At 42.0% G+C, this 25,710-nt stretch overlaps 1 protein-coding gene across 2 annotated transcripts in view; it reads left to right on the plus strand.

Annotated features, from left to right (window-relative positions):
• Positions 1–441: 441 nt before the first annotated feature.
• Positions 442–25,710, plus strand: part of HTR2A (5-hydroxytryptamine receptor 2A) — a 57,898-nt gene continuing 32,629 nt past the window's right edge. Inside the window, exons 1-3 of one of the 2 annotated variants that reach the window (XM_045476298.1) lie at positions 442–1,137; positions 1,576–2,310; positions 5,106–5,306. In XM_045476298.1, the coding sequence (XP_045332254.1) occupies positions 1,899–2,310; positions 5,106–5,306 (613 nt within the window). In that variant the 5' untranslated portion in view covers positions 442–1,137; positions 1,576–1,898. Of the gene's footprint in view, positions 2,311–5,105; positions 5,307–25,710 lie in introns of both variants that reach the window. The other variant, XM_045476309.1, reaches the window with a different exon arrangement.

Below are 25,710 nucleotides of genomic sequence, written 5' to 3' on the forward strand. Positions count from 1 at the left end.
CAAGTGATGGAATGTGTCCAGAGACAACGTGAAGACAATGGACAGAAACCGAGAAAACTGTGCTATTCAGCAAAGACTCCTGTTTTCTTCTGTAAAAATACGCAGATAGCGTGTGTATGCATACATACGCTTCTGCGTCTGCCATATAGCTGCTTTCTTTAGAAACTATAGAAGGCGCATTTTGTTTGGTTTACAAGGAAGGCAGGAGGCCTTCAAAATTCTCTGAGAAACTAACTCTGTCTTCCACATGTGAGATTTTTAATTACTTCTAGGCAGTACAAGTCTGGACAAAATAAGTTAGTTGAATGGTGTTATGCTTTTAAGAACTAAAAATGCTACAAACGGTTTGAGTATCGCCCAAGAGGTGCTTGGCCACTCTGAGCCCAAGTCACTGACGTCAGTAACTGCGCTTCGGGCATAAGCGCTTACGGGCTCTGGACGGAAGCATGGCATGCTTACAGAGCTCCTGGGATATGCCATTTTCTAGCCTTATTTATGTTAGCTCTTCACCCTAAAAACACCACAGAGCAGCTTACCTGCTTTAGCCATCTGTACAGAAGGCGATTTCTCCCGTTTCTAACAATAGAAAACTTCCCAGTGTTAACATGTAGCAAAAAGGAGAAACAAGAGAAAAAGAAAAAAAAAAAAAAAAAAAAAAAAAAAAAGCCTCTTTGGTCCGCCCTCCCTGGCTGTTGCTACCTTGCAGTTTATGACATGCAGATAGAGGGAGGTCTGGTGAAGTGAACAAGGCAGCCGGAGAGCTGGTCCATTCCCGTGGAAACCACGAATCCCTGGGCACAGGCAGCTCTCCCTACTTTCCTGCGGGATTTCTTTTGTGCGACTTTGAGAGGGGCTCATGAATGATTTCTCAACGTGTGCCTGGCTCAGGCAAGCCGCACAGGGAGGGAGTAACCCAGCTGAGTGGGGGCAGAGCCAGCAAACACAGACCGCGCAGCGCTGGAAGTGGTTCTACTCGTGCATGCAGTTTTTGAAGTCAGCAAAACAGAAATCAAATTACTATCCTATTATGCTGGTCGATGCTCAAGAAGGGACTCTATGCTCGCTTAATTACCATGAGAGATGCGGCAAGTCAGAGAACAGCAAAGTATGTCTAACGTGGGGACCCTGAAGACAAATGTAAGTTCTCATGCTGCTGTATTTTACTGCCGTGCAATTTTCTTTCTGGCTTGAAATCGTGCTTGGCCAAAATGTTACCATTTCCATGAGAATTGCTAGCGTGGAAAGTTGTCTGATCTTTGCTTAAGACTTTTTTTTTCCTTCTTTTATTAACTAAGAATAATGCAAATGGAAATTCCCGACAGCAGCTGGGAAATTCCCGACATTCAGCCTCAGACTTAGAACTATAACCCCAACTAGATTCAATTACTATGGGATTAACACTGGATGTATTTTTAATGGATGTTCTTAATGTAGAATGCCTCCGGCCCCACCGTTTTGGACTGCATGCTATTTTAATACTGCTGTGGCTAAACTAGTGTGATCAACATAACCAACAGAATGAGATAGAGCTCAGGGAGATTCCTGGTAATCACCAAACTTTTCTTTTCTGGCCAGGATCACCTTGTTTCTTCCTGAATCCTCAAAACTCTGCAACCTCTGTTAAAAAGTTCATTCTGCTTTTTTGACCTTGCTTTGAAGGGAAAAAAAAAATGCAACCAACAAGACTCCCCTAACATTGTGAAGGAAAGAAATAGAAGAAGCCACTGCAGTTCCTCAACAACCATTGTGATCATGAGGGAAAAAAGGCAACCCAAGGAGCCCAGCATGTACACCAGCTTCCGTGTGACAGAGCGTGAGGACAGAAAGATGAATGGCGGGCTGAGGCTCTGACTTGTTAGTTTTCCTTTACTTTAGCTGCTACAAATTCCGGCTTAGCAATGGATGTTCTTTTTGAAGAAAATGCTTCCTTGAGCTCCACTACAAACTCCTTAGTGCAATTACATGACGACACAAGGCTCTACAATAATGACTTTAACAACGGAGAAGCTAACACTTCAGATGCGTTTAACTGGACAGTGGACTCGGAAAATCGAACCAACCTTTCCTGTGAGGGCTGCCTCTCACCACCCTGCTTCTCCCTACTTCATCTCCAGGAAAAAAACTGGTCTGCTTTGTTGACAGCTGTAGTGATTATTCTAACCATTGCTGGAAACATACTCGTCATCATGGCAGTGTCCCTAGAGAAAAAGCTGCAGAACGCCACCAACTATTTCCTGATGTCACTTGCCATAGCTGATATGCTGCTGGGTTTCCTTGTCATGCCCGTGTCCATGTTAACCATCCTATATGGTGAGTGGCGTTAGTTTCCCAGCTATACCCACCCTGGTAATAGCATGTGCATGTGAGGAACAGACGAGCTGGGGCTCAAGGGACAAACTCAACACCAGGGTTTATTTATAGTCAAGGGTCTACCGTGTCATACTCGTTAGATTTAAAGTGAACTTTCACATATTACACGATCTGACAACCTATTATTGGAGAGTTTGGGGCTTTGGGACACGTACATTTCATCTAGTAATTTTAAATGCCCCCAAAGAAGTCATAAAGCAGTAATCTGTCCTTCTGAATCCCCTTGATTTTCACTTCTGTAGATTCCCAAGTATTCCAGCCTCCGGGACAAAACACAGTGGTATCTTTGTCACAGTTTTCAGCACTTCTACTGGAGTGGTAAAACCTTCCCAGTTGCCTTAGAACATGTGCAGAGACAAGCTCGGTGCAGCGGGTGTGATGTTAAAATATGCAGATTCTCCTTTAGAATAAATGAATGACTCCAGTGTCAGTTGTTCCTACCCAGAGAAGCTAATTCGGAAGTGTGCCTCTGAATTATGCCCTCCGCTCTTTAAAAACACAGCCACACCAACTCCTCCCGTCTGGTTTGGAGGGTAGAAAACAAACGGGAAGACATTAATCCTGCTGTCTCCAACAGTTTCAAAGAGTCAGACCTCTTAGCAAGTCAGCAAACCCTGGGACCGCTTCAGCGGAAAGCAGAATGTGAGGTTTTCAAGTCAGGAGTAATACAGCCGGGTTTCTTTTTAAAACAATATTCAGACTGACATAGGCACACAGTCACTCAGAGCTGGAAATACATTATGGTCAATGTAAGAGGGGATTTTTCTGGCCAGGTCTTAGGGGCTATATATGTATCACCCCAGCGCCGAGTCTGGAGGAGGAGGGAGATGGGCAACGCAGAGCAGGCGCCGGTTTGCACAGCGTCGATAATGCTTCCTTGCAAGGCCAGCCTCCGTTTGGCCACTCAAATGTCACACCGGGATGATTTCATTAAATTCGCCGTCATTTCCCAGACAGGCTGCAAAGGTTCTGGCTTCCTCAAACCCCACCCCCTTAGAAGGCGAACTCCGGGAGTTGCGCACGACTCCCAGAGGTTCTGTCAGGGAACCAAATCCACAGCGCGGGGGGCGGGGGGCGGGGTGGGGGGGTGACCCCAGTGGCAGGTGGGGGGCAGGCACTCGCCAGCTGGGTTAAGAAGCTAGGACCTGGCCAGGGCCTCCCGCTCGGGATCCAACTGCGCCCCCTGGCGGCGGCCACTCCGCGTGCAGCCTGTTCCAGCAGGAGTTGCACCTCTCCCCGAACCCATCACCGCAGGGTGAGGAAATGCTCCCTCCCTATCCTTGCCTCGGAAACCAGACTAGGCCCGCCCCAACTGCCTCCTCCCTGCAGAGCAAACTCCAGAAGCCAACATCAGTTCCCACCAGACGGAGCGGGGCTTCCCTCCAGGCACTGCAAATGAAGACGCTCTTGTTTTAGGTTTTCGTTGTTGGTTTTTTCCCCCTCCAAATAATCAGAGTGAACAGCATTATGTTAGGCTGGTATCCTGCACCCTTTACTTTCTTAAATATAGGTGATGGCATTTTCAGAGTCTTTTTGCGAATGTAGTTCATTCAGCTTTGTCAGTCTGGAATATCGCAAAGAAAGGCAATCTTTAGGACTTGCCTTTTCACAATCACGCAGATGCAACATCACTGCTTACACAGTTATCAAAACTAATACAGGTTTACCTGTTTGAACCCCTCTCCAACAAAGACAGGGCACTTCAAATACGCCTTATGGACCCTCCTCCCGCAGAGCTCTTCATATTGGAATCATCAGGGACAGATTTGCAACGCTTTGTTTGGGGCCCACCTCCACCCACACCCCTAGGCCCCGGGACCCTAGAGAAAAGCTCTCCAAGCTGATTGCGAAGTGCAGGGGGGGGGGGGGCGGGCTGACAACCACTGCCGGCAGCAGCTGCTGCCCAAATGTGATCCTTCGACCAGCAGCACCACCTGGTGACTTGTTAGAAATGACTCTTCTGCCCCACTGCAGATTCACATCATCAGGAATGAATGGGGTGGGGTCCGGCAGTACCATTTTAAGACCCCATCAAGGAAATTCTGAGGCTCCCTCAAGTTTGAGAGCCACTTCCCTGAAACAATGGTCAGGGCAAGAACACCATGCTTTTCTGCAGGTTTCCCCTACCCACAGGCCGGTCCCAAACTGGAGTTAAACACCCCCAAATATTATGTAATTACTTTGTCTTTCCAAATAAAAATATTGTCCATCTGGACCTTTTAATCATTTATTCATTCACACCAATAGCATTGATTGGGAGACCACCAAATGCGATCACTGTGGAAGACTGAGGGGTTCTAGTGATCCGCAGGTGGGTCGAACCTCCGGGACCCTACAACATGTGTAAGAGGTGAACTGTAGGCAGTGCACTACAAGAGGAGCTTCAATAGAGGGGCTCAAAATACATCGAGGCTGCTAGCTCATTAAAGACAATAAAGGTCGATTCCGTTAGGCAGAGGAGATAGATCAAGAGAAACCCTGAAGACAACCCACGTTAACCACAACACCCTGGCCTAACTGCAGCCACAAGAAATTTCCAAACCTTGTGTTCCTCAGCTAGTATGGGCTTATTGTAAACACAATTTTTTAAGGCTTTTTAATATATTGAAAATCTGTGGTATTGCCCTTTGCCAGCACCTGTGCCTTTCCCCGGAATGGAAACCCTTCCGGCACGGTAAGTGCCACCCACCAAGAGGCCTGAGGTCCCTTACTAACGCTAACCTTCTACATCACAGGCTATCGGTGGCCTCTACCTAGCAAACTCTGTGCTGTCTGGATCTACCTGGACGTGCTCTTCTCCACGGCCTCCATCATGCACCTCTGTGCCATCTCGCTGGATCGCTACGTTGCCATCCAGAATCCCATCCATCACAGCCGATTCAACTCCAGAACTAAGGCATTCCTGAAAATAATTGCTGTTTGGACCATATCAGTGGGTAAGTTGGGTACAGGATTTCAGGGTCTCATTTGAAAGGACAGGTCACACCTTCCAGAGGGACTGGTCCTGTTTTGTTGCCCTGAAACCTGACACCCTGAATCTCCGGGTGTTTTTTGCTGCTGTTGTTGCGAGAGAAGGTATAATGTAGTCATTATCAGGTTTGCTTTAGGAAGCAAAGTCTATTAATGTCACTGGCTGACAATGTCAAGCTTTCGCAGTTAAGACCATACGTACCTACAGCACCAAAATTAGACCTAACTGTGCCAAAGCCACTTCCAGATGCTTCTTCCCCATCTCACACTTTCAAACTCAGTTCTCTACAATTCCCCCGGAGACCTCAGCATTTGTCATCACGACTGTGGTCAGTTTAAGACTACAGATCCCCACGCTGAACAACACACAGCTTCTGGAGACTGGGGAAAGGTGCCGGATTCTGCAACTCAGAGGCAGAGGACAGAAGACTTGCAGAGAGGCAGTACTTGCTCAGGGTCAAGGCGTTTCTGCCTGCCTCGTGCCTCTGTAAACCCTGGTCCTGTTATGTCACCACACCCCAGAAGATCTCAACCCCCTTATGTTGATCACACACATTCACCGCTCACCAGGACTGATGTTCTGTTACACACCCAACAAACAGGAAAGCCCGGGTAATGGAAGCCAGAGGGGCAGCTCCCAGGTAACTAAGTCAGTTGCACCTGTCACCTCAGCCGACTTGGTTTATAACCAGATTCCCCCCGGGGTTTGCTTTAAAGCTGCAGAACTTTACAGGCAATAACACTGCACCTGCTTATGGTCACATGGGTACCAGCATCTACTAACATGAGAGACTATGGAATTTGATAGCAGGCTTGAGTCTACCCCCAGTGTGTAATAGAAATCCTAGTTCATAGCTAACATGAGGATGGTTTTTTTTTTGTTTGTTTTTTTGAGTTCCTATTGTTTGCCTTGCTGCTACAGATTCCTCTGCAGAATAGGTAACTCCATCTTATGGATGAGGGAACTAGGGTTCAACAAGTGAAAAGACTCCTGCACAACTAGCCAAAAGGACTCCCACAGCTAGCGCATAGGACCGTGCCAAATTATGATGGAAATGCTAACAATCTGCATGACTTTTTAAGTTGTGTAGAGTCTTCTATTTTCCATTTTAAATTTCCTATTGCAGTTTGAACTAGATAGATCTCATTAAGCTTATTTGATCAATTGGGGAGCCAGAGCAATGAAAGGTCTTGTGGGCTTGCAGGATCAGCTCTCCAACTAATGGCGGGACTGGGACTCCCACCCTTCTGGGACCAAGCCCTGCACTTACTGCTGAATGACCACCTTCTTTATAAAACCATATTTGCTTTACCAAAGTTTGTTGTTTCTGTATCTATGCAATCTTAGACTCGTTCTCTTTCAAGAGAAAGACTAGTGACTCTCAATCCCAGCTGCACCCCTGGGGAGCATTGTGATTTAATTCTTCTATGGGAGGGTGATTCTAAGAGTACAACTAGGGTTGAGGAGGACTGAAACAAATAGCAAGAGGTAATTAGCAAAAGTAGGCAATAATGCAAATGAAGTAAACCATGCTATAGTCAAGTTTTACCCTTGTACACTGTCCCATTGGTGAGACAGACACTAGGAGCACTACCCATCTTTTACCTTCTGCTGTACTAACAGCCCTTGCCCCATCTTAGTCAAGCTCAATAGCACTAGAAGGGCTGTTTTTGAGCAAAGACTACCAACCCGGCAGCGTTTAAAGCACCTTATAGGAAAACAAGTGCAGAGAGGTTGCACAGGACGACATCACTCCATTCAGCCATCACTCCAGGAGGAAGGCAGGCTCGAAAGGTTGTGGGAGTGCTAGTAGGGGTCATCATCAATGAAGCCATGCTTACAGCATAGCTACTATGTGCTTAGCACTGAATGGACCAAGTTATGTATTTGAAGACCTCCAACAAGGTGGTGGAGGAAGGCAAGTAAGAAGACAAAAATGGAGTTTACCTAGGCTCTATATCACAGGTCTGAGATGTAAGGCTGAGTAGAGGACAGTTGGGGGAAAAAATTCTTAAGAACCCAAAGGAGCTTAGCCTAACTATTCTGAATTTTCTTGTGTTTCCATTTCTATTTTACATTTAGATACTTAGTTGAGATGGAATTTTGTGTATACAAAATAATGGGTTCTTTGACTAACTTCACTTAGCATCGTACCCTCCAGTTCCATCCACATAGTTGCAAATGGCAAGATTTCATTTCTTTTTGATTGCCAAGAAATACTCCATTGTATATATATACCACATCTTCTTTATCCATTCATCCATCGATGGACATTTGGGCTCTTTCCATACTTTGGCTATTATGATACTGCTGCTATAAACATGGGGTGCATGTGTCCTTCGAAACAGCACACCTGTATCCCTCGGATAAATGCCTCGTAGCACAATTACTGGGTCGTAGGGTTCTTGTACCAATGAACATAGCCTTTTCAGCATCTATTGATAGATCAATAAACTGAAGGGGAAAAACCGGTATCTTATTTTCTTCCTAGATTTGAATTTGAACTGCCCTTGCATTCCTGCAATACGTTCCTAAACGAAATTGTTTTTGGAGGACCTTGTTAGTGAGTTTTTCTTAGAAAGATTCTTTTTCTAGCTACAGTAAGTAAATTTGGGGCATTACTCCCCCCTTCCACCATGGTCTTTATTTAAGTAGGAACATTCTTTAAAAGTTATATAGAATTTAATTCTAAATCTCTCGTCCTGCTACCTTTTCAAATGTTATTATTTTTTTTTCCAACGTTTATTTATTTTTTGGGACAGAGAGAGACAGAGCATGAACGGGGGAGGGGCAGAGAGAGAGGGAGACACAGAATTGGAAACAGGCTCCCGACTCCGAGCCATCAGCCCAGAGCCTGACGCGGGGCTCAAACTCACGGACCGCGAGATCGTGACCTGGCTGAAGTCAGACGCTTAACGACTGCGCCACCCAGGCGCCCCACAAATGTTATCTTTAATTGCAACCCTAACCTTTCTTCAGTGGTTATTTACATTTCCTACCTTGCCTTGGGTTAGTAATTACAAAGTTAAAATTTTCTTTCATACTGATTATTATTAAATGCAATTCTTGCCTTAACATCAAAGTCAACTGATCTTAGTATAGCTATGCCAGTTCCCTTTTGGTTATCATACTCTCAATCTATCTTACTCCATCTTACTACTGTTACTTTTTTGATTTAATAAAGTATATTGCTTTTAAGGAGCAAATAGTTTTCTTTGTAATCCAATCTTTACCTTTTAATTGGAGTGTTTACTCCATTTATATTTCGTGTAACCCATATATGCAGTATTTGGGTTTAAATTTACCCAGTTATTTTTCTTTGTATCTTCACATTTATTCTAAAAAAATTTTTTTATTAGTTTTATTTTTGAGAGGCAGAGACAGACAGAGCATGTGTGGAGGAAGGGCAGAGAGAGAGGGAGACAGAATCGGAAGCAGGCTCCAGGCTCCGAGCTGTCAGCACAGAGCCTGATGCAGGGACCGAACTCACTAACCATGAGATTATGACCTGAGCCAAAGTTGGACGCTCAACCGACTGAGCCACCCAGGCACCCTATCACATTTATTCTATATTCTGGTTTCTATCCTTGCTTCAGTGGCCTCATCAAGAATTATTCATTCATTATTCCCTTTATAAGCTTGTTATTTCTTTTAAATCCTTTTAGTGATTTAATATTTTTTTTTACCTAATAGAGTACAACACAAATTACCTTAGTATTTGTTGGATAGTGGAAAACCTTTGGAATAGTTTAACCCATGTACCCCTAGATTTCCTATTATTTTTTCCTATTTCCTAATTTTAAGAATCCTTTTAAAACACCTAGGACTTAAGTGTTCTTCTCCCTACTTCCCATATACTAACCATTTCTGTTGCTGTTCATTACTTTGGTCATTTCCATGATTCTGCTGGCCTTCATATTCCTTACTTCTGAGGAATTTCTTTTAGCCTAAGTATGTAGTTTTCTTTCAGCTGATTATTCTCAACACCTTTATTTTGCTGTCTTTTTTTTAAGCGGATTTTTGCCCAGTCAATAACTCCAAGTTTCTAGTTTTCCAGCAACTTAGAAGTGGCATTCTCAAATTCTAGCTTTTAGGATTTTGTTTGATTGTGAGAACTCAGCTGTCTGACTTAGCGGTGTTCCTTAGAAACCACCATATCTCTTGCTACCCTTTGCTGCTTTGGGATTTTTTCTTTGTATCTTAGCAATTTTACTATGATGGGCGTACATGAGGTTTAGCTTTGGTTTTGTCCTGCATGGTCCTTTTATCTATTCTTGTATTTGTTATTCAATGTCTTTTGTTAATTTAGCAACGCTATTGGGCATTGTCTTTTCAAGTACTGCTTCTGCCACATTCTCTCCCCCCAACACATTTCTTGGACTCCAGTTTCATGGATGGTGGAACTTTCATGGTTAGGACTCAACTTTTCTACTTTTCATCTTTAAGTCTTTAGTCTGGGCAGTTTTACTGCATTTTCTTCTGGATTATTAATCCTCTCTCCAGCTCCTTCTAATTTGCTGTTCAACCTACGTATTATAGCCTTAATAGTTCACTGTGTTTTTAGTTTTGATATTTGCATCAAATTCCTTTTGTATGTATTTAGTTCTCTGGAATAATTCTCCATGTTTTTAACAGTTTCTTAAATACTGAATCACAGGTGTCTATATAGCTGAGTTACCTGGGGATTTCTATTTTCTGGGATCTTTTTTTCCCTTTGGCTCTTAGTATGCCTGGTGATTTTTTTTTTTTTTTTTAATACTGGACACTGAGAAAAATTGTGAATATTCTCTCTTGACAGGGGTTCTTTAGCTTCAGCAGGCAGTTGCAATATCCCCTTAATCCAATCAGGGATTGAGTTTATTTTAGTCTGACTTCATAAGCACTTATTTTTAGTTTACCCTTATACCTAAGGGTATAGTCCTTCATGACTTCAAATGAAGGCCTCAAGCGTTTTCCATTTTGCGCAACTCTGACCACCTATCTTCTCAGCACTTTAAGGACTGCTGACTCTTCAGTTACTCAGCCTCTCAGTCTATTCCTCTAACTAACTGGTTTATGACTACTTGGCAGAAGTGGATAACATTAATACATTCTTTGTGCTCCCTTCACTCCTGAATCTTAATTCCTGAAATCCTGGCTGCCTTGGTAGCCCTAACTCCAATTTTTGATCTCCCTAACTCCTGAGACAAGGCTTTGGGCCTTGAGTTCTGCTTTATTTCAAACTACTATTACCATACCTTTTCCTCATTTGAAATTGTCCAGTGCATCTTTTCTCCTCTCATTTTTGTCATTGTTCCTTTTATATTTTCACAACTTGTGTTTAACACACCATCTGCCTACCTCTGCCTTTTGAGGAAGAAATTCCGCCTATGTTACTGTCACAATTGACAATTTTATTCTTCTATTTCATATGCTTTCCTTTGTAGTAGCTCATTTTCCCTATTTCTCAGGTTTACTCAATTGTACAAGGCCTTCATTTCCTTCACCCCATCCCAGCAGTTTGGAGTAGCTGGTTTTTCCATTCCTTTCATTATCCCAAATCATTTCACTGATATTTCTATTAATATATCATAAATAATCCTTCTAAGGTTGTTTCATTTCCTCGTTCACCTTGAGGCCAAAATCACAGACTTTTCCATAACTTTAAAAGAACTTAGTAGTGAAATAGCTTTTTAAGTCAAAAAAAAATGCACAAACTGTCAATATCCAGACATACCTGACTACCTGAGAAAAAATTTTATGGCTGAAAAATCAATATGAACAGTCAAAAGAAAATTTCTGTGTGTATGAAGAGACCAAGGGTTGACATTTCCCATAAAACAACAACCCATAAAAAAACTAGGAAAAATATATACATGAACAGGAACAAAATGGACCATAAATGCTGGAGACAAAAGGACAATAAATTGACTGGAAAATGCTTAGCTTCTGTAATAGTCACGGAACTGTAACTTAAAACAATGCATTACCATTGTTCACCTGTCTCAAAGTTAAAATGAGTAGGGCACCACACTAGGTGTTTCCACGTGTACTCACATTTGTGTGAATATGAATTGCTCTTGGACAGTCTAGCCAAAGTTATTAGAATTTTACCTACTTCAGATCATCTGTTCTACAAAAAAACCAAAGTAGATGTAAGAAGCTATGCCTACAATATCAAGAGGTGCAGCAGTCTTGGGAAGTAGCGGAAAAGAAGGTTGGATTATGGTTTGTTGTATTGTTTTTATCCTAATTACAGAACATTGTATAGCTCTTAAGAATACAGAGGTGGGGTTATTGGATATTCAGCTGGAAAACTGGCCATGGTTCTAAGTGAAAAAAGATTTCAGCATGGTGTGGACGATATGAGCCCCTGCTGGTAAAGTAGGAATTTATGGAGATCTATTAGCAAGGAGAATCTGAGGACTTCACATTTGCCAACAAGGTGAAATTAGGGGGAAAAATGGCAGGATTATCGTATTTTCCCTTGTATTCTTCTGTATAGTTTTGTCCCAAATATTGTTATGATGATCAAGAATGAAACATTTCCATCTGTGGCATGGGAGGGGCTTCATGGAGACGGTGGCGGACCTTCCAAGTTGGCTCGAATCTAGCATACGGCAAACCTTGGGAACCACAGCCTAGATAGCTCGTTTTCTCCTGCACTTGGCATTTCTGAGATTTGCTGCTGCCTCCCCTACTTACTGCTACCAGCTTGGTCATTTTGCCGTTGCCAAGGCTTTCATCCAATTCTGAGGCAAATGAACGTAATTACAAATCAATTGCATTTTCTATTTGTGAGCTTCTTTGAGTCAAGAATTGATAACAGAAAAGATTGAGGCATTAGATTAAGAATGATCCCAGGGTTCTTTGGATTTCATCATCCCTTCATAAACCCAATTCCCATGATCAGAGGCAACCATGACTTCGCTACAACATATAAAATAAGCAAACCCTTTCTCCTCAATGATTGCCTTGCTAATGTCATGTAACAAGAGAAAATACTTTATTCCCCAACTGTCTTTAACAAGCCTAAGTATAGGTTAGATGGAAAAAGTGAAATAGACTCTTTTTCACAGTCATTCACGTGACAAGCAAAGACACCTATGTAAATGTTTTCTTGCATTTCAGAAATCTATTTGCACCTCATGGAATCATTTTTTAGTATCATGGGTCCAAAAAGAAAGATTTTTTGCCTCTCTCCTCAAGGCTATGCCTGACTATGTATTCTCTACATTACTACTTTCATAGTAGGAGAAAGGCCAGCTGTGTCACATGTATTCAGAACCTGTGTTTTCACAAACTGACAGCAGGCAGAAATCCTCAAATTAAATGCCTCGGCCACTAGGTACAACCTCTTGCCTTCGAGCAAGTCAAAAATTTACCTTCTTAGTGCAGATTGATAAAGAAACTGAGGGACAGTGGAAGGATCTCGGTGTAGCCTTAATATTTTGTATAGGACTTTGAGTATCTTTAGACAATTTTCTATCTTGTTTGGTATGGTTGGTCGGTCACAGATCTGGGTTATAAGGTAAAAGCCTGGAGTATCGCTATCTAACTGTCGCTCCTAATCTCTGTGACAGAGCAAGTTTACTAACCTCTCTGTACCTTAGGTACAGATGACAAGTAATAGTACGATGGCAGCACGATGACAGTAATAGTACCTATGTCCTGACATTTAGGGATTGAGTCAATATAGTGTTTGTGTTTTAAGTGTTACAACATGTAAACATTTCTGTAAGGTTCTTGGGTTTTTTTTCCTAACAAGTTATCGGGATTAGCATTTTGTCTCTTGTCAGGATTGATCTATGTATTCCCAGTACGTTACTACTGGTCACTTGACATTGGTGGTTTTTACCACAGGGATTTTTGTTTTTGGGTATGTTCTTTTCTTCTTTAGGTCTTCTGAATTTTGAGTTACTAAAATTGCCTAAGTTATTAACAAGATAAAATCAATAAAAGTAATGGAAGATTAAGTCTTTGAGCCATTTAGAGAATTTAACCTGCGATTTTATTCTTTCTACATTGCTACTTATGCCTTTTTTCCCCTGAGTTGACATGCCACTTTATCATAATCTGAGTTCCCATATATGTATTTGGGTTTATTTCTGGACTTGTTTTGTTCATCTGTTTGTTCTTTTACCCAAGGTGTATTTTGGATTAAGAATACATAATAGCATTTATTATCTTATATCAACTCCCTCATTCTTTCAGACTTTCCATGACCATTTTCACTTGCTTTGAGTTTTAGAAATCACATCTAGCTCCAGGGGGAAAAATTACTTTTATTGAAATTGCATTTAGCTTAATCAACTTTCTAGAACTTTTGGGTGGTATACTTGTGTATCTTTTGGGTCTTTTCTACTTTTCTGTGTTTTTGTAAGCAGACTCCAATTCAATATGGAATGAACTGGATGTATAGAAACAAATATAACTATCTAAAATTCTAGCATTTGGCATTTTAAAAAGCCATATGCACATAGGTCCAAGAGAAACAATAGTGAACTATGCTTCATTTTTCTATCAGATCCTATCTTCTGGGGAAAAAAAAACTTACAAAATACAAACTGAATTAACTGAATCAAATGAGCTCAACACCAGTGTTCTGCTGGCCTTTATGCTGGGGCCAATTCCCAGCTCCACTGCCTGAAACCAAGTATCTAAGGAGTCTGCCTGGGATTCTGTCCTCTGGAATCTGACGGGTTTATGCCCAACTCCCTTACTGCCAGGAGTCAGCCCAGGAAGTGGGGTCCAGAGACTCAAGCAACCAGGACAGGAAGCCAATGGGTCACCTGCTCTGTCTCCCACTGCTGGGAGATCACAATGTAGGCTAGCACCTACCAGGACACAAAGGCAAACCTGACGAACTAATCTACATCTTCCTTCCCGTTGGTTTCTGTAGTCATTTCATCTCCTGGGTGAAGTGAAACTGCCCCCCACCAACTTTTTTTTTTTTTTTTTTTTGCCTCTGCCATCCTGCATTGTCTTAATCCAGGAGCTCTGAGCACCACCTCAGCCTGCAGGTGAGTGGGCCAGTGTCCACGAACAGGGATGCTCACAGCCACACACAGATGGCTGTCCTTCCCAAGAGGAGCACAGTGCCAGACAAGCTGCCAAGTGGCCAGCCCCCGCAGGGCCTCTACCCACTCAACCCACCTTCTCTTATCCCTTGAGTTCCACAGTCCTTTCCTTTTCTGCCCACAGGTGCAGAATTTAGGGACCTCTTCCCTGCTGACCAGCGCTTCTCATACTTAGGAACACCACAGAAAGGCTAAGCTTTTGGAGGACATGTCCTTGATTGTCCTCCAGGATGCTCGCCCATGGATAGGAAGCCATTTAATGGTCCACGCAGCTCAAAACCTGCCAGACTGACAGCTGACTTCTTTCTGCATGGCAGACTCAGCCATAGCTATGGGACAATATGCTCAATAAAATGGCATTCAGCATATACTCTCCAGGGTTACTGGAAACTGGTGAGAACATTAACAACTGATTTTGGTGGTAAAGAAGAAGGGCTTATACTTTGTCTGCTGCTGTGGCCTGCTTATGGACTTTTTTGCTCTTTTTAATCACTCCCTCAAGGAAAATGAAGAAGGAAAGGAGGGACAGGACTCAGACTTTTGTTGCCTCTGACCATTTTTTAAGTTTTACTTAGAGAGCATGTGCACATGAGGTGCGGGTGGCCTAGAGCAGGGGGGGAAGATCCCAAGCATGGAGGCCGACATGGGACTTGATCCCATAAACTGTGACATCATGACCTGAGCTGAAATTAAGAGCCGCTCTGCCTTGGGTGACTGAGTCACCCAAGCACCCCACTTCTGGCCATTTAAAGCAGAGGACTAGCATCCATATACTGCCCCTCCATGCCCATGGGCTGTGTCAGGAAACTTCAGGTTATGGAGGCTTTTACTTTTTCCACATCTAACCATTCCTTCTGGGGTAGATGGTAGGAACCTTCCAGTCAGAGACTATGGTAGATCATCTGATTGATAGGTTATCACCAGCACCCTTCATGTCCTAGTACCTGCTTCTTCGTTGGCCCAACAAAACTCCAACCCTGGATCACTCAGACCACCAGCCCTCACTGTTGCTGCACCCACGTAACCAAGAGCTTTTGGAGAAAGCAGCCCACTGAATTTCATGGCACCATAGATCCCTGGTTTCCAACTTTGCCTGGACCCTCACTCTGGTCAGTGCTTTGGTTTGTCCCTAGTGGATCTTTCAAGTCTTTTCCTATTTAAGTTTTCTCAACCTCAGACATTCATTCTCCATATAGATAACCTTATCCCATTCTCCTCTAAGAAAAGGCCATCAAGCCCAATTCCCCCTTTCCCTACTTCTACTTCCCATTTCCAATTTCCAAATAGGCATTCTAGGACCATTCATGTTCTTCTGTACTTTGTCTCTACTTCCTGTCCTTCCCCAAAGTGTCTTCAACTCCTCCCCATCCTGATTTAGCTCCTTAACAATTCCACCCTTGCTTGTTCCATCTTGTCACATTGTTCACCCTCAAAGCACCATCCAGCTTTGGCCGCCCTCCTTTTCATTGTTCCCAAGGTCACCAAAGCCTTTCTCATTTCCCATATCTGGAAGGCTTTAATAATATACTCAAGTAATATGTAAATACCTTCTCAATGTGAAAGTCAAGCAGTTCGGACTACAGAGAACACAAAGTCGCTTTCATCTCTTCTGCCTTTCCTGACCAGAACCCACTGAGGTAACCTTGAACCTCACCTTACCATTCAACGCAGAGCACAGGCTTGAGAGGAGCAAGTGAGTAGTACCGAGCAAAGATCCCTCAGATTTTAGCCCTTTGACAATGCTCCTCAGTCCCCTTTCATCTGTCTCTCCTTGGACTCTGCACTTCAAGCTGTTCCCTCTAAACCCTGCTGGCCTTCGCTGCAGTTGCTCTGGTTTGGCCCTTTCTTCAAGTTCTGCGTTTTCTAAACCAGATCCCATCTGCTGTCCTCCATCATTTGTGAATTACTAATGAGTGTACATTCTTTACATGGGTTATTCCAGTTAATTTTGACCTGTGCGTTTTGTTTTTGATCAAAGGAATTTTAGGGTTGTCTACACAACCCTGATTCAAAAAGATTTCTCATTCCTTGTCTACTCTTTTATGTATTTAATTCAGATTAATCTCTCCTTCAAAACATTCCTCTGTTCCTTTACTACCTCCCAGAAGAATCACTGTGACGGTTTATATGAGGAATCATATTTACAGGCTACACTCAGATAGTTAAGACATGACCAATTCCCACCACATTTAAGGATACCACTTAGTTAACACATTTGATATAGGAACTTTGGAAACCACCCAGGATATAGGAACCCAAGATCTGATTACTAAGGGATCCTTTTTGCTTCCAATACAGCAGTTACCCCATCTAGTTTTTTGTTTGTTTTTGTTGTTTTTTTTTTTTTTTTTAATTTTAATTAAAATTTCTTTTCATCCAATGAAAGATACTCCACCCTGTCTGGGAGAAAGTTGATGCTCATTGGTTGTCTTATTTGGCTCAGTGGTTATTGTGTCTGCCTTATGCACTGGCTAATGAACCCTTCATAAATGCCCATGTTGTACTATAAACCACGTACCTGTGGTTTCTCTACTCAGAGGGAAAGGAGAGGGTCCTCTTACATTTCCCAACTACCTAAGTTCCCAGCACCTTCCTGTACATTCCTACCAGCATTCTATTGTGGCTCCCATCACTATTCAGGCATCACCATTCTTAGATGTATATTGAGGCATTACCTTTTGGATACCATGATGAAAAGTCACCAAGTCTGCCCTATCATTCTGGCTTAACACACATGCTCCCCCGACATACACCTGAAGACATTATTTCTTTTGATTAGTCTCCTAAAGCCACCTATCAGGGAATCAAACACCTAGGAGACAAAGGCAGAGTGTATTTAGCCATATAGAGGAGCTCAATCATGTTGTTTCAAATAAGTAAATCAACTAAAAAAGGATGGAGGAAGACCTGGAAGAATGGATAGGGAAGCAAAGGGAGGGAAAGCAATAGGGTTTCTTCAGAGGCCCTTGTAGTTTTTCCCTGATACCAAGTCATACTTAAAGTAATAGGTCCCCTATGCCAGCTGTTTTACATACAGGACCTCAGTTAGCCAAGCGTAGCTTTTTTCAGTATTCAGATGTAAGGTCTGTTACCACAGAAACAGGTTTGGCAAGACGGGTCAAAGCAGCAGCAGAGACCTACCATGAGCATTACACTAACTTCAGGCAAATGTTAAAAGTCACACTTTGGTCTCTTCTATAACTTGGTGCTTTAAACTCAGCAGGAGAGCTTTATTAAGTCAAGCAAAAAATAGTTATTAATGAGGTTTCATTTTTGACTTAGATTTCTCATAAAATTGACAGCAGTCACACAACAGTGTGACTTGGTAATGTTCCTCTAGGGAATGGAAAACTTTCAGATTCTGGGTATGGTGTTCAGAACCGCCCCCCACCCAGCCCTTTTCTCCGTGAACTGTCATAGCCACCACTTGCTCATCTGCATATTTTGAGGTATTTTATGGTTTAGCTAAACACTTGGATTGTTAGAGAAAACTGAAAGACTCAAAGAAGATGACTGAATTGTGAAGTGAAGTGTTTCTCTAAGCATCCCTAGTAGCCATTCTCAGACCAATTTCTGAAACCATGTGCAACAAAATTGACAACCCATAACTGAAGACCATTTCCACCCTTGGAGGAGAACTTCCTTTGTGTCTGAAGGAGGACTTTTCTGTAACAATGGAAGTACCTTAAAATTACTGTAAAATGCACGTGCTTGGGGCCCATTCCCAGATCGTCTGGTTCAATAGGAACAGAGAAGCCCAGGAATTGGTATACCTCAAGAAGCACTGCCCAGACTATCAGTTTGGCATTTGAATTTTTTTTAATGTATATTTTCATGTATCATACTGCATGTATTAAGATTTCAGATTGTATGTATTTGTCAAGAACCAGGTCAGCATTTCCACTGGTACACAGCTGTTCAACCATGAAGAACATACTAGGCTTTTAACAAGGGTGGGGGGAGGGGCAGGGGCAGGTCTTACTGGTCTGTGTTCTTTACTAATAACAGTAGATAGTCACTAATTTCTTGCAAAACTGACCAATAATGAGCCAATCCCGATTTCCTCAGTTTTCCTTTCAAATCTGTCAAGGTAATAAAGTACTTTCTCACATCTAAAGGAAGATCATGATATTTTACAGATATCACGACCCATCAGTAATATTACCAGAATTTAAGAGGTAAAATACAATTAAGACCTAATTTCCCTGGAGCTCTTTTGAAAGGGTTTAGAAAATTTTACATCTTACATGGGATTTGTCTAGAATTACATTACATTTTGATGATCCTAACTTTCTAATTCCACTTTCTACTCTTGGGTCTCAATACCTAGAATGGTCAGCAAGCCTCTGAACAAAGATGCTTTTGTTCCTGTAGCAAAGAATTCTATTTCTAGATCTGCATTCAACCTTCAGAATCATGCTCAGAACAAGTTGTGTGTCAAAATATGGAGGAGAGCACTGAAACCACTTACTGGCCTGCCCAGACAGTGTTACCTCCAACTATCTGTTCCCCTATTTGGAAAGTGTGTCAGCTCTTCATAATTATTTTGAAATGGGGATGGTTCTTGGGTGACTAATTTACAGACCCTATTGAAAGAGTAATGCTAAATAGCCTAGCTTCAGAATGATTTGCTTTTCTTTTTCCATAAAGATTGAAGGCAGAGAAGACATCGCTTATTTAGCAACCCAATCAGTGGCTCAGCAGCGCAAAACAGGATATAAACAGAATTAGAGCAGGTGAGGAGTAACAAATCTAAAGGGTTTTTTGTTTTGGTTAGCCCAGATCCAGTTTCAAGTAGAACTCAGTAGAGAGCAATCATAAAAGATAGGGTCTTACGATTGATATCCCTTGGTTTGTCAGGTCAAAATTGACTGGTTTAGGGGCTCTTAACAGATTTTTCCCAAGGATAAAATAAGAAGTCAGAATCAGATTGCTTTGAAGATTGTTCCACATTAATACATGCTAGAAGCTTAAGGTCCAATTACTCTAAGTTGAAATAATTCTCACCACGTCAAAGACCCCTAAAAGTTAAAAAGAAGGAGAGTAGGGATGATGGGTGTGGCTCATAGCAAGAAGTTCAACATTTTAGAGCAGCCTTGCAGCACCAAGCCCCTCTGTCCATGGTACATTGACATTCAGAGTTGAGCACCAACCAGGTAGGAAGCTTCACCGGCAGGATGAGCTGGGTATGGAGACCCAAGAGACCTAGGCTACCATCCAGCTTTTATCAGCATGTGGGCTGTGTCCATGTACTCGCGAAGTGCCAAGTTTGGACTACAGTCCTAAAGTCTGTAAAATTGAACCCCGAAGTCTTGGTATCAAAGGAGAATATTTAGGGAGAGCCCAAGTAAAGCTTAATTAGCATTTATTATCTCTAAACCACCGGTTTGGCTGTTCTTCACATTTTAGCTCAAATTAGATAGAATTCACCAGATTAAAATCGAGTATAACTGATATAGCTCTAAAATATGGCTCAAAACTCCAATAGGTAATTAACAGGTCATTATTAATATACACAAGGTTTTGAGCCAGGCAATAGCTTTCCTCTTTAAAGAAAAAAAAAGTTGAAAACAGTTGCAATTTTAATCCTAGAACTATTTTCATCGGTCTCCCACGTAGAAAGTATTTTAGCAAAGATAATACCCTTCACGCGATTCTATATCCTAATACTTTCATAACATTGTTTTGATGTTTTTCTATTTTTCCATTGCAGGCTCTGTTATAGGGTTTTAACAGAGACAAGTTATTCCCTCATGTTGGTAACGCATACTGTGTTAGCAATCTCCCCGTAGTTTCTAGTTTTGACCAACAGTAGTATATTCAGGACATTTATTTGGCACTTAATAGCATTTACTATATTCTGTCCTTATGGTTGTCTACTTTTTAGTTTAGTACTTTCAGTTTGACTTGCCCATATTTCCTTCAGATGCATTTACTCTGGTCCAAATGATTTCTTCACTGTTTTCCTATTTAAGCAAATCTGACCAAGGTTTTTTTTGTTGTTTTCATTTTTTTAAGGTCACAAAGGCATGTACTTTTTGAAACCAAGTTTCAACATCCAAGGTGCCATTTCACTATTAAGCATCTAATCTCACGGTTTCCCCTTCAGAATCTTGTGCAACCATCACAGCTTTCCATTTCCAAGCTTACCATGCCAAGCAGAAACTGACCATTAAGCAATTATTCCACATTCCCTCCTACCCTAGCCCCTAACTGCTAACCTACTTGGTCTCTCTGAATCAGTCTCTTCATTTCATAGAAGAGGAAATATATTCGTCCATTTGAGCCTAGCTTACCTCACTTAGGTTTTCAAGGTTCATCACACTATGTATCTAGAAACTATATTCCTCCTTCTAGCTCAGTAGCCTATTGTAGATACATTTTTTGTTGACTTATCTGGTGGTGGACACCTAGGTTATTTTCACCTTTTGCCTATTGTGCCAACTGCTGTAATGGACTTTGGCATTCAAGGTTCTGTCGGAGTCACATTCTCAATTCTTTTGTGTATTTACCAAGGAGTAGAATTGCAGGTCTTATTCTAGGTTTACCTTTTTGAAGAATTGCTACACTGTCTTCTACAGCATTACATTTCCATCAGCAACATGTAAGGGTCCCAGTTTCCTGTCTTCTACAGCATTACATTTCCATCAGCAACATGTAAGGGTCCCAGTTTCCCCGTATCAAAGTTACCTTGTTTTTTATTGTAGCCATACTAGTAAGGGTGAAGTGGTATTTCATTGTGGCTTTGAAGTTTATTTCCCTAACGACCGATGTTTTTTCATGTGTTTGTTGACTTTTGTGTATCTTTGATGAACTGTCAAGTCCTCTGCCCATTTTTTTTAACGTTTTAATGTTTATTTTTCAGAGAAAGAGCAAGCACACATGAGCAGGGGAGGGGCAGACAGACACAGAATCCGAAGCAGGCTCTAGCCTCTGAGCTGTCAGCTCGGAGCCCATCGTGGGGTTCAAACCCACGAACCACAACCTCAACAACTTAAGTTGGACACTTAACCAGCTGAACCACCCAAGCACCCCAACTCTTCCCCTTTAATTGGGATGCTTAGCGATATCTGAGTGGCTCAGTCAGTTAAGTGTCCAACTTCAGCTCAGGTCATGATCTCACGGTTCGTGGGTTCAAGCCCCACATCAGGCTCTGTGTTGAACACTCACTCAGAGCCTGGAGCCTACTTCAGATTCTTTGTCTCTTCTCTCTGCCCCTCTGCCGCTCATGCTCTCTGCCTCTCAAAAATAAGTCAATGTAATAAAAAAATTTAATTGGGATGCTTATCCTTTGATTTCTAGGAATTCTTTATGTATTTTGGACATAAGCCTTTCAAGCAACACTTGCAAATATTTTCCCTTATAGGTTGTCCTTTTGACAATCAAAATTACACTTGTGCATGGAAGGACATTAAGTCCAATTTACCTTTTTCTTCTGTTGCTTGTCCTTTTAGTGTCCTGGTTTAATCACTTTTTATTCCTTTCATCTAGTTTCCTTCCTCCCTTCATGTTCCCTAAGGTTTATCACAAGCTATACTATTGTTAGTCAATCAATTATCAAGGTTTAAATAGATTTGCAAAAAGTTGTTTCCTCTCATTTAAGTGTTGAAATTGTGTGTGGCACTGTTAATAGAAGTGAACCCTTCCATTTTCAGACATGGCAATATGTCAGCAGTTGGCAAGTGTTGATGTTGTTTACAGATCACTTTTGGATGCTTCAAGGATAAAGAGCCACCCTAGATTTCTTTGGGGAAGTACCTCATGATAGATCATGAAAATAAGGTGTAGACAATGAAATACCCATGCAGTCAAATATAGAGAATTTAAGATATTCTACACCTGTGTGAAAACACTCTCCAAAGAACTAGGTATAATTACACATTTGATGGTGCTAACTCCTTCATTTAAGAGATAAAAAGAATCGAGCAATATTTTAGTCAAGTGTTAGGTAGTCTAATTCCTTCAGTCGGAGTTTGCTCTTCCTCATATGGTTGATTCTTCCCAATACATGATCTTCTGAATAGTTATTTGTTCTTGGCTTCACCCTCCAAGACCTTATAGGAAGGTTAAATCTCAATACCAAGCTGTCAGAGCTTTGCCATCTAGTTCATCTACAGATTGCATTTCCAGCCACACAGCAGCCTTCGGTGATTCCATTCGGCTGGACTCTGACCCAGCTCTGGCAGCTTTGCACATCCAAGGATGCTGAGCTTTCAGATGATGCAAATGTTATGTGCTTCCTGAAGCCTGACCTCTCAAGGGAGAGGACATCCGCATGGCTTTAGAGATGGGAAGGAAACATTTTAAAATGGGAACGATTTCCACTGATCAGCTTTTAAATTCACAATTTATATCATCTAGGTTTCTAATTACCTAAGGAAACAAACTACCTAAGAATTGACCATCTCTCTGCAATATTGAGACAATTAATGAAATATCCTCTTTATATTCTACTTTATGATCTGGTTATTTTGTACCTCAGGACAAATGAGGTGTAGATTCTTCTGTAACTTCAAGTTTATTATTTCTTCAATTTAACTATTCTGTTCTAGCAAAATCTAATTAATTCAAATAATAGATGTGAAGAATTAATGTGGATCTTAGGCTTACCTCTACGTGCAAAGCTAACAAATTAGCTTGCCAGTTTTATAGATGCTGGCAGAGGATATCAAACTCTTGGGTCAGAGATTCCTCGCACAGAGTATCCGAATATTCTTATACTAGTTGCCCGAGCCCTAGTTCCCACAGTGTGCCACCCAGAGAGCCATCTCACAACCACACAGTGTACTGCATTACAGGAAATGAACCTGAGCTTAAACCCAAATCCTTCCTCGTGAGCAGTAAGCAACCCGCCCCTTGCTCCACATGAAGAGGTTAGCTCTGTCATCCAAGGCTGTTCACTTTTCAGACAGCCTTGAAGAGATGCTCTGGAGGAATGACAACTCGGAATTCTGTGGAGAATGGTCTCCCCAGTTTAATTTTTTTCTCCCTTTAAAATTTTAATTCCAGGGTAGTTAACACACAGTGTTAGATCGGCTCTTTTTTATGCTATATTGCACATCGTATGTACCAGGCGGTCACAAAGTTGATCTAAATTGGCGAGCAAAAAAATGCTAAAACAAGACAGATTTCAAATTAAAAACGGCAAATTATCAGTATCAGGGGACAAGAGAGCTGCCTTCACTTTCTAGGATGAAGGTCACTTGGTACCAGCTTGTAAAGTAAATCTACACTATTTTAGCTGTCGTCTACGCCAGGTACTTCATCTACTCTGGGCCCCGAGTGTAATAAGCATCTTGGAGGAGCTGTTTTCAAGGTCATTAGGTCCAGGAAAGTGTGGTTTAATACATTAAACTATATATAAAATATAGAAGCTATGAAAACTCATTTATATACAACAAACTAGGTTTTGTATTTTCCTGTTTCTGGATCCAGAACTGTGTTACTTCGAAAGCTCCTCCCCAAATAGGAAATGGGCCAATAGGACGTGTACCTTCAAGCCTTTGCTCCTGTGTTCATTTTCTGGAGAAGCCTACCTGACCCCATCTGGAGAACTCCTCACATTCTTTCCTGTCTACCCTTCCATCCACCCTACCCAGCTTATTACCTTCTTTTTATGTGTATTTATGTTTACCTTCAGCTTCCCCCACTGGAATCTATGTTCTATGAGGGTAGAAGTTTGTAATCTAGTACCTGATCAACCTCCAGCCCCCAACAATGTCTATCCACCCACAATTGATGCTGTTTGTTCAAGGAGAGAACAGAGGCACAGGATTTCCTAAAGAGGTAGGATTGGGATGCAGATACAGATCTTCTGGCTCAGTTACTATCTCTACCTCTCCCTGTCCTCAGGCCTCTAGGCATGGTCTGTGCTAGCTGGACCTAGGAGCTGAATGACCCCAGGAAAAGGGGGGACTAGGAGGCAGCAGAAGGATAAGTCAGCTTTCCAGGTAAACAGACTACCTGATCCAGCCATATGTATGCGTTGGCCTCCTGGGTTAGTAACAGATGCACATCTCTGAAATCTACAAAGGTGAGCTTTCAGAAGTCTAATCTCTCCAAGTCAGGACTGCCCAGAGTAATAAGCACTTGATATTGAATTTTAATCTACAAAGCAATTTCTAAAACTCTCCCAAGCGAATCCTCTTAGGATTCCCAGGATGTAGACAAAATAGCAGAACTTGAAAAGAATGAAGTGAGACCAACAGCAAAAAGGCCTCATGAGATGGCTGGAAAGCCCAAAGGAGTTTACCTCGGTCTGAGCATCCCAATATTCCCATCACTGCTAACAACTTTTAGAACTTCCACTCCAGTGTCTACATATCCTGCTGTCATTCATAGATCCTCACCAGTATCCTAGACTTATTTCCCCCTCATAACACAAGTGATGTATATTTTCACATATACCCTAAGTGAACCCAAGATTTCCATTAAATCAAATAGTTCCATAAAGCTACCCATGAAGGAACCACTCGACCCGTGCATTGCTATTTAAACTTGAAAATATAAGAGGTAATTATTCACATTGCTACATTTTCAATTTTCAGTAGACACATATGGCCAGTGACAACTGTGTAGGACAGCAGATATAGGACACTTCCACCACAGAAAGTTCCAATGGACAGCACCATTCCAGGTACAGCCCATGTGAACAGGTATACTCTGCATGTCAACCTGGTAGAGCTACGATGGTTTTGTATGGCAGTCTGTGGGAAGTCCTGGTGCTAGAACTTGTGCTCAATAGTCCCTTCAACACTTTTCTTATGAATTTTGGGGCATTGCTTGGTCTCATACAGCCTTATGAGGCCAGCAAGAGTTTTACTCTCCATCAGGGTTTTCTTGTTGACCTTGAGTCCTCAACAGCTGAGACTGTTCCCTCCCCACATGCACTAGTTTTTGTCAGCCAGCTGGCACTTCCTGGCCACATGAGACTTAGGACAATCTAGTTTGCTATTCTCATTCTTTGATGCATCAGGGTCTCCGTGCCCAAATTACAGGATTAGCTGTAATCCCAGAATACGGGGAGGGGTAGCAAAATCTCTTCCCGTAGCAAGTAGCCAGATATGGAAATAGGAGAACTCAAGTTTGGTACTCATGGTTAACCCATAGGCCAGTCTCCTAACGTCTCTCAAAATCTCTTGTCATTTGTTTAAGTATTCACTTTTGCTGGAGGCCTGGCAGAATATTTTAACAGCAGGAAATAGAACATCAATTTTAGATCTTGTTGAGAAATTAAACACAGATTCTCCCAACCCAGAAAACCTCTCCACAAAACAGCCGAGAGTTCTTAACTAAGAAGCATTGGTCAGC

Source organism: Leopardus geoffroyi, chromosome A1 (genome assembly GCF_018350155.1).
Source record: "Leopardus geoffroyi isolate Oge1 chromosome A1, O.geoffroyi_Oge1_pat1.0, whole genome shotgun sequence".
NCBI lineage: Eukaryota > Metazoa > Chordata > Mammalia > Carnivora > Felidae > Leopardus > Leopardus geoffroyi.